Source organism: Corylus avellana, chromosome ca9 (genome assembly GCF_901000735.1).
Source record: "Corylus avellana chromosome ca9, CavTom2PMs-1.0".
In the NCBI taxonomy this organism is placed as follows: Eukaryota; Viridiplantae; Streptophyta; class Magnoliopsida; order Fagales; family Betulaceae; genus Corylus; species Corylus avellana.
Window position 1 is genome coordinate 5,121,116 of NC_081549.1, and position 14,277 is coordinate 5,135,392.

At 35.8% G+C, this 14,277-nt stretch overlaps 1 protein-coding gene across 2 annotated transcripts in view; it reads left to right on the plus strand.

Annotated features, from left to right (window-relative positions):
* Window positions 1-10,586, plus strand: part of LOC132191481 (DNA-directed RNA polymerase I subunit 1) — a 34,350-nt gene extending 23,764 nt beyond the window's left edge. The window contains exons 15-21 of one of the 2 annotated variants that reach the window (XM_059606514.1): window positions 276-487; window positions 2,372-2,574; window positions 5,138-5,336; window positions 5,446-5,708; window positions 7,009-7,149; window positions 8,867-9,662; window positions 9,874-10,586. In XM_059606514.1, the coding sequence (XP_059462497.1) occupies window positions 276-487; window positions 2,372-2,574; window positions 5,138-5,336; window positions 5,446-5,708; window positions 7,009-7,149; window positions 8,867-9,662; window positions 9,874-10,470 (2,411 nt within the window). In that variant the 3' untranslated portion in view covers window positions 10,471-10,586. The remainder of the gene's footprint in view (window positions 1-275; window positions 488-2,371; window positions 2,575-5,137; window positions 5,337-5,445; window positions 5,709-7,008; window positions 7,150-8,866; window positions 9,663-9,873) is intronic. The other variant, XM_059606515.1, reaches the window with a different exon arrangement.
* The last annotated feature ends 3,691 nt before the right edge of the window (window positions 10,587-14,277 follow it).

Genomic DNA, 14,277 nt, shown 5'->3' on the forward strand with positions numbered 1-14,277 from the left:
TGGATAAAGTTTCTATGTTCACATATGCTTTAGAATATGTGGATCTTTGCTTATTCGTTGAGAAAGCACATATACAAACACATAATGTACAGAGAGTTTATTTTTACACATATCTGACTTAACTAGCATGTATTACGATATATGATCGCCATGCAGCCTATCTTTAGTTATGTTTCTTGGGAATTTTGTTTGTCTTCAATCTAGTTTCAATTTTGTATCATTTTATCCAACTTGCTTCTGTTAATGGTTATCTAATGTCTTGACTATGCTGTTAGCAGATGCAGATGTTCTGCGAGTGAATATTGAAAAAAAGATACGTAGTAATGGAGAATCGGCCGTAACAGACTTGGATAGGAAGATGATAAGTAGACTTAATGAGGAATTAAGCAAGAACTTCTTCAAGGAGCTGTTGTCCAAAGGGTTATATAAACCCTCTGGAAAGAACTGTATTTCTCTCATGACTACATCTGGGGCTAAGGGTGCTACAGTAAGCTCCTATCGTTCTCGTGATACTTATCCTTTTTAGACTAAATATTTGATTGAAATTCTTACTGCAAGGCGATATGGCTTTAAGTGTAGAAATTCTACGTGGAAATTTGTATTATCCTTTCGGTTCTATATTACAAGAGAAAGCAAGAGCATGATGATAATGTAATTTCAATATAGTTTCTATGTGTGGGTGGATGTTATCTGTAAACTATCTTAAGCTTGTCCCTTGGTGATAGCTTACTTTCTCACAGACCATTCTTTGAACTTCTTTTTTGAAGTAATTAGGGGAAAATGAACTTTGCCTCCCCTGAAGTTTGACCCTTTTTTTTCAATTTGAATGCTAATGTTTAAAAATTTGCAATGTACCTCCTAAAGTTTCAAAATTTTTCAATTCAAACCCCCCGTCACTCATTGCCGTCTAAGAAGACGGAAAATTCACACATGAGACTCGTGTGTGTTTTGGTCTTATTTTACTGAAATTGCCCCTAAATTTTTTATTTTTTATTTTTTTTAAAAAAGGAAAAACTGGCGGTGGCCGTAACCACCCCCTTGGGCCATTTGGGGGTGGCTTTGGCCATGGCCACCCCCATCTGGCTGTATTGGGGGTGGCTCGCTACCCCCAAACTGGCCATTTAGCCACCCTCAAGGAGCCAAAAGGGGTAGCTCCCAAGGCCAAAGGGTGTGGCCAGGCCACCCCCAAATGGCCCAATGTAGCCACCCCCAGTTTTTCCTTCTTTTTATTTTTTTTATAGGGGCAATTTGGGGAAAATAAGACCAAAAAATGCACATGCGTCTCACGTGTGAATTTTCTGTCTTCTTAGACAGCAATGAGTGACGGAGGGTTTGAATTGAAAATTTTTGAAACTTTAGGAAGGTACTTTGCAAATTTTTAAACATTAGGGTTCAAATTGAAAAGGAAGTCAAACTTCAGGGGGTAAAGTGCATTTTCCAAGTAAGTAATTTTGTTTTCAAGCAAGTTGTTGTCAATTCCTTTCAAGGGTCCAGCATAGACAAAAGTAGAATGGCAAAAGGCGTAGTTTATTTGTTATTTGTGGATGAGAGGCTTATTGTATGCCACAATCCATTGATTATTTAGTTCTTGTGCCTGAGATTATGATCTTGCATTTTAGTTTCATCTCTTTGTGCTCCTAATTTAATTTTTCCAATTTTATTGCCTTTAACTTCCAACTCTTGTCTTTTCTTTCTTTTCTAATCTGTTAGAAAACACATGATAATTTTAATTTTAAAGTGGAAAAATGAGTAAAGATGACAATTGCTTTTTTACATTTAGTTGTATGCTATGTTTTATTTTTGAGAGGTTAGATTGGAAATCACAGCAATAAGTTTCTAACATTCCTCTTAGGACACTTCTCACTTGTTTGAGGTATCATTAGATTGCTCAAAGCGCCCTAGACACCTCATCAGAGAGAGGTACTGATATGTTGATCACTAGCACACCCAAGATATTATCATTGCATAATTTACTATTCTCTTATTGTGGCTTTTATCATGTGTGCTCAGGTACTGTGTTCATGGTTCATTCCCTAATTACATAATCTATGATTTATGAGATGTCAAAATTGTGATGGTCAACTTAAGTTGCATTTGGTTTGTCTGTTTTTTAGATTTGGCTGTTGGAGACACGATGCCTTAGTGAATGCCCTCTAGACCTAGCATAAACTTAGAACTTCAAACTTTGTTCATATTTGAAGTTATCATGCTCACATTTGTACTGTCAATGTATTTAGGAAATGGTTCTGGTCCAAGTTTTAGTTGTAAAACCTGCTTAACATAAGCTCCTTTGTGATCACAATCTATTATTCATGAACTTTTTATTAAGATTATATAGTCTTTTTCATTGACTACGCCGTGCTTTAAACAGGTCAATTTCCAGCAAATATCTTCTCATTTAGGCCAACAAGAGTTAGAAGGCAAACGAGTCCCTCGGATGGTTTCTGGAAAGACTTTACCCTGCTTCTCTCCATGGGATTGGGCAGCTCGAGCTGGAGGCTTTATTATTGATCGCTTTCTCTCTGGTCTCCACCTTCAAGAATATTACTTTCATTGCATGGCTGGTCGTGAAGGGTAAGTCACAATTCTGTCTCATTCATGTATCTGTCCTTTCTAGTAGGTATAAGTAATATGTTTTCTTCTACACAAGAAATATACTAGAGAAATACGTAATCAAAAAAGGAGAAAAGATAAAAATAAAATAAAAAATCATGAAAACTAGAAATCTGAAGATAATCATAGGCAGTTGTCCAATGGTAAAGGGAGGTATTAACTTTTTTGGTACCTCGGTTTGAACGTTTTTATTTTTTCCCCCCTAGGTTTCCAAACCAGTCAAATCTGGTACCTCACCTATGGGAAAAGACAAAATCAATACCTTCGTTAGTTTCCGCCAGCCCCAATTAACGAAATTCCACGTCATAGCCACGTAATGAGCTATAAGGCTGACATATGTGCCTAGTTCCACGTTGGCACATGTAACTAGCCACATGTTGGACCAGATCCCCTTCTCCGCCTTCTCCAAGCTCTCCTTCTCTATTCCCTAGCCCCCTGAGGACCTCCTCCTTTGCGGCGCCCTCGAGTTCTATGACCGCATCACACCCAAGAACGAGCGCCGCCTCGAGCGCTTCAAGAACTGCAACTTCTTCAAGGTCACCACCACTGATGACCCCATCATCCGCCACCTCGCCAAAGAGGACAAGGCCACGGTCTATGCCACTGACGCCATCCTCTCCACACTCTGCAACTCTGTCCGTTCATTTCTATGGAAATCTTAATTTTGGAGTTGTATTTTCTTCAGTGATTTTTTTTTTTTTTTTTTTCATTTTGTTACAGATTCTTATCTTTTGGTTTTCTGTTGGGCTCTCTGAATTTGTCGACTTTTCCTTGCTGAGTTTTTTGGTTTTGTTTTCCATACAGTTGAAGTTCATTTTCGGGTCGTAATTTTGGGGTCTGGACCGATCTGTTCTCTTGGATTCTCTATCTGACAATCTCATCCTTAAACTTGTATTCTCTTTTCTTTAGGATTTATGCTCGTTTTCTTGGCTGTTAGATTGTAAATGACTCTTAGCCTTTCTCTTAAGCGGTTGTAATTCCCTGTCGGTTTCGCTGATATGGAGAATGGTAACGAAGATCAATGTTGGTCATCTTCCACTCAAATGCGTAGCAGTCATAATTTTCCACATGGATTTGGGACTTCATCTTCTAACACTTCATCTGAAAAACTATTCGATGAGCGGTCCAGGCAAATGGGCGTCAAAGAGTCGGTCTCGGAGACCGTTTGTGATCAAGAACTGTTGGTTTCCAATTGCGAAAGCGGTGTTTCTGGTGCAAGTTGCGAGCAATTTTAGTTGTTCGATGATGGGTTGGTCAGGCTTGTTGAAGGGGACACAATTTACGAAATTATCAAGCGCAGATTCGTAACATGAATCTGCGAAATTATCAAATTATTACGAAATTATGAACATGATTTAGTCGCCATCCTCTTCTTCGATCTTCGATAAGCGCGACGGATTGCAGCTCGATTTCCTGTCCGTTCACGAGACCTCGCAGGAGCCCTTGCCGGAGGCCAAGGACGACATCAATTCTACGTACTTGCTCAAAGTTGAAGCCACGTTTATCGACCAGTACTTTTCCCAGCAGATCCTGATCAAGGAAGGGGATAAGGTCACCTTCGATGAGCCCAATCCATTTGCTAACGAAGGCGAAGAGGTTGTCTCTGTGGCATACCGGTACCGGTGGTGGAAGCTCGATGACATGTACCTGGTGGCGAGGTGCGAGGTCCAGAGCGTGGTCGAGGTGAACAAGTAGAGGTCTTTCCTTACTCTCAACGCCAACTACATGTGCCAACGTGGAACCAGGGACATATGTCGTCCTTACAACTCATTTACATGATGATGACATGGAATTCTGTTAATTGGGACTGACAGAAACTAGCAGAGGTATTGGTTTTGTCTTTTCCCATAGGTGAGGTACCAGATTTGACTAGTTTGGAAACCTAAGGGGGAAAAAATAAAAACGTTCAAACCGAGGTACCAAAAAAGTTATTAACCCAAGATAAAAATAAAATAAAAATCATGAAAACTAGAAATCTGAAGATAATCATAGGTAGTTGTCCAATGGTAAAGGGTTGTGAAGAAGAAGGCCTTAGTTTCACCACCATCCTCTCACAATTGTCAAAACTACGATAATTTATTTCTCGCTAGATACACCACATTAAGCAAGACGGGATCATCTTCTACACTACTTATCTTTGATCCGCCATATAGTATATATTCTATTTCATGGATGGTCAATCAAAATATTTATGGTATTGAACATCCATGAAAGAGAGAAGAGTATAATTTATGAAGGTTGATGTCAATGCTTGATCAAAATTTAGTATCTTGTTTCTTATATTTTCAGTTGAAGTATCGACTAGAAAGGATCCGTGTGCAATGCACGTGCTCTAGTGTTAGTGTATGTGTGTGCATAATTATTGACATAGCTTTCTTTAACATTTCTATGTACTTTTTGGATTGCAGTCTTGTGATTAGTTTTAAGAATATGAAGTCTTTTTAGTATTTATTCTTATCTACATAGGTGTAGAATATTTTTAGTTGCCATAAATTGATCTCTTCAACTATGGTCGTTTTGTTAGGTTGGTTGACACAGCAGTGAAAACATCTCGCAGTGGATATCTTCAAAGATGCCTAATAAAAAATCTTGAGTGCCTAAAAATTTGTTATGATCATACCGTTCGTGATGCTGATGGTTCCATTGTTCAATTTCGCTATGGAGAAGATGGTGTGGATGTCCATCAAACAAGTTTCATGGCAAACTTTGAAGCACTGGCAGCGGTGAGAACTTGTTCATGTGTGTGTGTGCATGCATGTGTATTTAATTTATTGTCTTCCGAACAAAACTAGTTTCTAATAAGTTACATTTCTTTTCCTTGTTTATTTTCAGAATCAAGAAATAATTTTCACAAAATGTTGTCAAGAGCTTCACAAATCCAATAGTTACATTAAGGAATTGCCTGATGCTCTTAAAGAAAAAGCGAGGGACTTTATGCATAAATTCTCCTTGAAGAAGAGAAATCCTGATATTTTGAAAGAAGAGGATTTCTTGAAGTTAATGGAGCACAAATACGTCTTAAGTCTTGCACAACCTGGGGAACCAGTTGGTGTGCTTGCTGGGCAGTCTGTAGGAGAGCCATCAACACAGATGACGTAGGATCGCTTATTTGCTTATTCTTTTTTCATGTAATGCTGTTTAATTTATAATAGTGTACAACATGTTATGCTTATAATAGTTGCTTGAGTGCATTTGCATGTTTTTGATGTTAGATGGGTAGCGCATTTGCCATGTTCATTGGACTTTCAGTGATTCAATCTTCGTGATGTTTGGTAGATGCCAATAAATCTGTTTAGGACTGCTGTATGGGTTTAGGGCTTATTTGGGGTTTTAGGGGTCTGTTTTGCGGGCTTAGGGCTTTTTTGGGTTTTAGGGTTCTCTTATAGGGGGCTTTTGTGGGCTAGCTTTGGTTTTCCTGTGTATACTTCCCATGTACTTAGGGGGCATCTTACGCTTTTTGATAGATACAACATTACTTATCAAAATAAATAAATCATTTTTTAAATAATCTATGGTATTGATCTTCTTGTGGTTCTAAAGAATTTATGATACATATTCCTGCTTAGACATAGTAAATACCTAAACAAGTGGTGTTGATGGACCACTTAACCTCCATCTGTCCACTGTCCTCGTTTCCTTTTCCATGCAAATCCGAAATTTAAACAAAGTACCTTTACTTCATTATTTGAGAGAGAGTAGGATAAGCTGCATTGGCTTTCGTCACATTGTCATTATTAGCTGACATCTTCCACTCTCCACCTAAGTGAGGGCTGCATGGTCTAGCTTCACCAGAAACATAACCTCCTATGTGATCAATTTCAGTTGGGACTGAATGTTATTGTGTCTGAGTGCACTCAAATTATCATCAAGATCATGCTGAATAGCTGAATGATTTGATTTAACCTGTTGAAGGTTAAGATGGACATTGACGTTGAGGTATGCTTGCTTGTATATAGACAATTGGGAGGTCATATGAACTCTCTGCTTGTGGTGGAGGGTGGGGTATTGGGGGAAGCACTTTCTGGACTTCTGTCAACCTTTGTATTTAATAAAAGAGTGCAGTTTTTTTTTTTTTTTGGCTGTATATTAGCTCTGCTGTCATGTGTTTGACTGTAACTTCATCCATCTTCTCATTGATTGTTTTCGATGTTTATGTCTGTGATACAATTTATCGAAATTCTGTATGAACTTTTATATAAAAATATTCACCCAATACTTTTCTTACTGACCTGGAATTTTCCTAGATGCAGATTATATGATTTGTTTTGATATGCTTGTCATGTTACACTGGCTAGATTTGATTGTACTGGCTGTTATTTACTAAGTTGTTCAATAATGATTGTGTTATTATTTTTTATTTGTCTCATGTCATCTGAAAATGTTACCATTTATCAGGTTGAATACGTTCCATCTTGCTGGGCGAGGTGAAATGAATGTGACGCTTGGAATTCCACGTCTACAGGAAATCTTGATGACTGCATCAAGTGATATTAAGACACCTGTGATGACATGCCCCTTCCAATTAGGGAGCTCAAAGTAAGTTGCATAGAAATCCATTTTGCGGCTAGGTTCTTTACCCTCCTTCATTGATATTGCTTGAAAATATTTGTACACCAAAGTAATTTCTTTGTAGGTTCAAGTTACTTCTGTGGTGGTTCTAATTAGGGCTGTAATCAAGCTGAGTGTTGAATGTAAGCTTGGTTCATTTAAGTTTGTTTCAAACACGGGTCAAGCTAGATAATTTGTTCAAAATCGTTCATTTAGTTTTCAAACGAATTTAAACTTGTTTATGAGCTGCTCAATAAGTTTAGTCATTCCTTATATAAAGTAAATATCATCATTGTTTATATTTTTTGTAAATGGATTTTATCATTCTAGTTAATTAGATAAATTGATTTTTATTTATAAACTTATAAAAATTAACTTCACAAGTCTTGTAATTGTAATAAATCATATATAATCATAGTAAACAATAAAAATGAAGTTATACAAGTTTATACAAGCTTGTACGAGTTGAGTCGAGTTTATATGAGTTCAGAAAATGAGCCTATAGTTCTGGTCAAGATCATTCTGTTTAATAAATGGACTGAACGTGAGTCGAGTTTATACGAGTTGAGCTCGAGCTGTTTACAAACAACTCGGTCATTTATAACCCTAGTTTTCTTGGAGATAGGATGGATAATTGTAGGAGGTCGTAGAGTCGAAGTGGTGGTGGAAACTGGGTGGAAGGTTAGGGCTCATCTAGTCACAGTTTGTCAAAGTTGCCACCAGAACATATAAAATCATTAATTAAATTGGAAAATGTTAAACTTTTTATGATTCTCCATCCACCGAAGTAGAAAATGGTTCAACATTGCTCCTTTTTTCTTTCAATTAAAAAAGGAAAAAATAGATATCTGCTTCTGAGGCAGAGTGCTAAACTGCAAATAAAAAGGGCTCTTGAAACAGTTCTGGTACTAGTCGAATAATGTAGATTTTCTTTCCGTTTTAATATCTATTCAGCAAGTCAAATTCTCTAGTTCTCCTCCCATCTGGAATTCAAGTCATTTTATTATGTGTGCCTCTGTGGGAAAGGATCTTTCTCTTGATCGGTTCTGGAATATTTGAGGAGATGGGATGACCATGAGTATGGATAGGAGGGGGGGCGTGAACAAGTATCAATTGTGAACAACATTTTGGCTTTGCAGTTGTGATTCTTCAATCCTCTGCCATATTCATCAAAGGCAAGTGTGTGCAAGTATAACAGTAACTTAATACTCTCCAATGATTAGTACTGTCAGAGGGTTGAGGGTTAGGTGATTCATTTTGTATACTTTCAGTGTACTTAGGGACGCCTTATGTGCAAGTTACACTGCAATAATTGTATTGTGAAATTTGGTTCCGCCCAATTCCCCCTATTTCCCCAAATATATATATATAAGAGACACCCTATGTTCTGTGGTACAAAGCTTGATTGGAGGAGGATAGTATTGTGTCTTGGGTTGTAAAACATGCCATCAAATTCTACAATGTTGATTGTGCAATTTCTTTCCATCTTTAGTGGCAGAATTTATGTATTTCTCGTAGGTTTTTTAATCTTAAGGCCTGCTGAGCATAGAGCATCTGATCTTGAAAACTTAATGTAAAAGCTTCTAACCATTAATGCCTCTGTTTGTTTGATAGACATGCATTACGGTGATGAACACTTGCTAGACACATGTATACACATATATACAGAATGAGGTTGATATATTGATGAATTTGTTGTCTACAGGGACGATGCCTCTCGACTTGCTGATAAGTTGAAGAAGATAACTGTAGCAGACATTATAAAGAGTATGAAAGTATCTGTCATGCCAGCTGCTGTTCATAATCACCAGAATTGCCGTATTTATAAGCTTGAGATGATGCTTTACGTACCTGAAAACTATCCAAAACACACTGATATTTCATTAGAAGACTGGGAGGAAAGCCTGAAGGTTGTTTTTGTGAGAGCGTTGGAGGACGCCATACAAAATCATCTGCTTTTGCTTTCTAAAATTAACGGCATCAAAAATTTCATGCCAGATTCACAATCAGATGCTTCAAATGGAACAAATGATGATGTACCTGGCAACACATCAGAACGCCAGGAAGACAATGATGATGACGATGATGTTGATGATGGAGGGTCTGAGGATCTTGGTACGGATGCACAAAAGAGAAAACAGCAAGCAACAGATGAGATGGATTATGAGGATACTTCTGATGAGGAACCAAATGAAGAGGAACTAACATCTGGCTCTGAAAGTGAAATTGACCACGTAGAGAATGAAATTGAAGTTAGTAAGGATGATTTGATTGGGATGCCTGATGCAAAAGATAAAACATCTGAACTATCAGGACCTAGGAAATCCTCTAAGAAAAAGTCTGGGGGCAAAAAGAACCAACCAGAAGTAAAAAAAAAAAAGAGTTCCAGAAGAAAACTAGTCAAAAAAGAGTATGATAGAGCATGTTTTGTGAAAGCTAAGGGAATGCACTTTGAGGTCCATTTTCGGTTTATCGATGAACCTCATATTTTACTGGCTCAGGTTCTTTCACAATCTTTTTTTTCTTTTTCTTTTTTGATGGTATCCATCTTATTGATTTCTTTAGCAAATATATTCCTAGTTTTTGGTTTTATTTGTGCTTGTCACATTTTGTGATTTGGCATTTTTTATGTTTTTGAAAAGAATGATACATTATTATGAGTACTGCCCCTTGTTGAAATTTACGTTGTTTCTTTTGCAAAATTGTATGTAGATTGCTCTGAAAACTGCCAAGAAGGTTTACATCCAGAGCTTTGGTAAGATTGATGGGTGTAAAGTCATTTCATGCAAAGAAAAACAAGTGATATACTATGGTGTAAATCCCAAAGACCGGAAGAGTATCTCATCAGCAGAAAAAGAAAAACTTCCAGCTCTGCAAACCACCGGAGTGGATTTCAGTACATTGTGGCAGTTCCAGGATGCTCTTGATGTCAGATATTTATATTCCAATAACATCCATGCAATGCTAACCACTTATGGAGTTGAAGCTGCCAGAGAAACTATCATCAGGGAAATACAGCACGTTTTCGGCTCTTATGGTATTTCCGTCAATATGCGCCACCTAACCCTTATTGCTGACTATATGACTCATTCGGGTGGCTATCGTCCGATGAATAGACTTGGGGGAATAGCCGAGTCAATATCTCCTTTTTGTAAGATGTCTTTTGAGACAGCTGCAAAATTTATTGTTGGAGCATCATATCATGGGGAGACAGATGATTTGGAGTCTCCGTCGGCTAGGATCTGTGTTGGATTACCGGTGAAGATGGGTACTGGATGTGTTGATTTGATGCAAAATTTGAAAATCTGATGTATAGAACTTTCTCTGTTTTAAAATTGTTGCAAATTTTGGTCGGAAGTATTACATAACTGTGCATTGTTTAAGATTTTCTGAGAGTTGGTTGTTGAGTAAAATTTTTTCCAAGATATCCTAGTCTATCTTGAGTTGATCAAACGTTCGATATTTCTTCATAACAGCAAAAAATGATGGAATTTTCAATTTCATAGATATCCAATTAGGGATGTACTTGGAACTAGGCAAATTCTAAATGTATTGCCAAATCTTAGAAAACGACAATCGGCCAATTTTTTATCTATCCGCTCCATACACTTTCACGTATCAAAGCAGTACTGCATTCTAACAGTTTGAAAGACCTCGGTGGTACCCCGATGGTGACTCACGAAGGGTCACAACTTGTCACCCGCCTTGGGTCAATTTTTTTTTTAATATAATATTTATAATAATTATTTTTTACTTACAAATAAGAGTAAATTTGAAATTTTAAAAAAAATTTGGGGTATAAAGGTCTTTTATTCATTCTACCGTTTGATTTAACTTCAATATCTAACGGTAGAGGTATTTGGAACGAAACGAAAGTTCGATATACTAAAGTGAGTGGCTTTGAAGAATGTTTGCAAAATGCGCGTAAGTTCAAGGGATAAGTGAAGTTTTCATTTTTTTTTTCCTTCTTTTTTTTGAGTTTTTTTTTTAAAATAAAAAATACAATTGTAGGGGCAATTTAGTGTTTTCCATTATTTCCGTTAGAGAAAACAGAAATAGTTAACAGATGAGCTACATTGAAAAAAAAAAAAAAAAACACTTTGGTGGGATGCATTGTAAAAATTGAAAGATTGGAGGTAAAATTGAAAATCAGCTCAAACTTTGGACGGTAAAGTGTATTTAACCCCAAGATCTAAGTGAGATCTCAAAATCTGAAGATCTTGATCAAGGTAACCATAATATTTATTCATGTAAAAAAAAAAAAAAAAAAAAACCTTAATATTTATTAATTCTAGTTTCCAAAATCATGTAAAAAGAATTCAGGTAAGAAATTATGAATCACATTCAATAATATATAACTTGCACAATTTGTGAAGCACAATATATAACTTGCGAAACTCATCGTTTCCCAAGTTAATGAAACAGTGCGTTTAAATGGTGTTTTAATAAACTTTGTGTTTAAATGTTCAGTCATCTTCCTGGAGATTTTAAACACATCGTATCAACCTTCTTCTTCGTTGCCCTCACCTGTACTTTTTTTACTTTTAAACACATAAATCTTGATGTTCTTAAAAGGAAGACTTTGCATAATCATGAGTCTTTGTTTATACTGCAGTGTGCAGCTATATTCAAAGCGTACAGTCTGCACACCGCAATATAAACGACTCTTTCAGAACAGGTGCTCCATTTTAGGAAATATTGGTCTTTGCAGTATAAATAGTTCTTTCAAAATATGTGCTCCATTTTGGAAAATATTGGTCTTTTTCCAGACAAAAGACAAAAAGCTGAACATTTACAACTCCTCAAAAAAAAAAAAAATAAAAAAAATCACCTCATATCACTCAGTAGGCAAACCTTTCGCAAAGCCTCTGTCTGCCATGGCGACCAGGTGCGAAACTAGCATTTGGAGTTTGGGGGGGCAAAATTAAAAATTTTAGGAGTACATGTTCTTCGCATCAACCTTTCTTGTCACTCCTCCTGCCAGGTGGATGTTTCCCTCCTTTTACCTTTGGTCAATCTTGAATTCATCGTTCTTTTGGAATAATTGCAAAATTCTTCACTTTCCAAAATCACCTCTATTTCACGAGTCCTTTTTCTCTTTTTATGCTGCTGTAACTTGGAAAACTTCAAATTAATTGCAGTGTCTAATTATTATTTATTTATTTATTTTTTTTTTTTTTAAGAGGGAAATATTTGGTGGATGGATGGACCATTCCCTGGTTTCTTTGCAACTTTAAAGTGCTATATTTTCTTTCAACTTTGTTGGAAAGAGAATATTGTGCTTATCAGTGGCAGAGTCAAGAATTCATCTTCAGAGACAGAACTAAATTAATAAAATATAATAACAAAATAAGTTTTTTTTTTTTTTTTGTTATTTCTTTATATACTAAGTTTCGATACATAAAAAAAAAAAAAAAAATGATAAACACCATTCAAAAAAGAAATGAAATATTGTATCACAAAAAGTATATCTATCATACTTCATAAATATGTGTCAAGATTGTTATATCAGTAAGGTAAAATGTAGGCACTAATACAAAAAGAAACAAAATTACCAAAACAAAGTGTCTAAAATTTTGCTGCCTTACACCCTTTTAAATAAACAAAATCATTAAATATCAAATATGAGTTGAAGTTCTCAACAATTTTCTTTTTAACATAGATAAATTATTTTTAGAAAACAATATAGGCACTGCATGACTGTCGCTTTCCTTTTGTGGTAAATTCAATTGAAAAAGTTCACCTTCTCTTAACATGTGAAAACTAAAAAAATTAAATACTTGCTTCATTATATTTCTCAAGAGCGAATTTGTAATTCCCTTTGCTATAATGTCTAATTAAACATCTAGTTATTAGAGTTTTATTGAGTGTAGCTGGAAACATTTCTATCTTACAATATCTAAATGTTCATTTGGTTTCTTTTTTGACTCCCTCATTTTTGGAGAAATGGAGAAAGCAAAGGTAAAGATTGATTGCAATTTAATGAAATTATACTGTCATATTCTAAAGCTTTCCTTTTAGTCTTCTCAAGGGCTTACTAAAGAAATTACGTCAAGGGTCTGAATTCTGAAACTTAAACATGGGGTTTAAAGTATATGTTGATGTCTTTCTTCTTTGAAGTTGCTTAATCCCCTGCCATGAATATCAGAAAAAGTTTATCATTTTTTTTTTTTTCTCTGCTGATTGTGTGTAATGTAAGTACATTGGAGGTAGTGTTGATACATGGATTCTGGTCTTCTAAGAGCTCAAAATGCTGTCTACTGTCTAACAACTATCCAACTATTTATTGGCCTGGAAATAATGACTATAAAGGGTTCAGGATTGGGCCCCAATAACAAACCATGGTTAACTTTATAGTCACATTTTGTGATTTGGCCTTTTTTATGCTTTTGAAAAGAATGATACATTATTATGAGTACTGTCCCTCGTTGAAATTTACGTTATTTCTTTTGCAAAATTGTATGTAGATTGCTCTAAAAACTGCCAAGAAGGTTTACATTCAGAGCTCTGGTAAGATTGATGGGTGTAAAGTCATTTCATGCATAGAAAACCAAGTGATATACTTTGGTAAGATTGATGGGTGTAAAGTCATTTCATCAAAACTGCCAAGAAGGTTTGTTGACTTGATGCAGAATTTGAAAATCTGATTATAGAAATTTCCCCATTTTGAAATTATAATTTTAGTCGGAAGTACTACATAACTGTGCATTGTTTAAGATTCTAAATCTATTGCTAAGTCTCAAAAAACATTGACAATCGGCCAATTTTTTTATTTTTTTGGAGAAAACTACATTTCCCTCCCTCAAACTACCAAATTGTCAATTTCTTTAAGTTTCAATTTTTTCAATGTTACCTCAATCTTCCATTGATGTTGCAACGTCCTTCTCTGCGATTCAAAATGATAAAATATTTTCAGATAATAATAATAATAAATAAACTCAGCCCCTATGTTCGTAATGCAAAGTTTTCTTGCCAGTATACCATCACTCTATTCACTATAGGACCCAAAACTCTTTTGAGAAGTTAAATCTTTTGTGAAAATCACGCTTTGTGAAAGAAACTACACAACATTTATGCGGTTCATCTAACAATGTTCATGCCCATGAAGGCAATAAA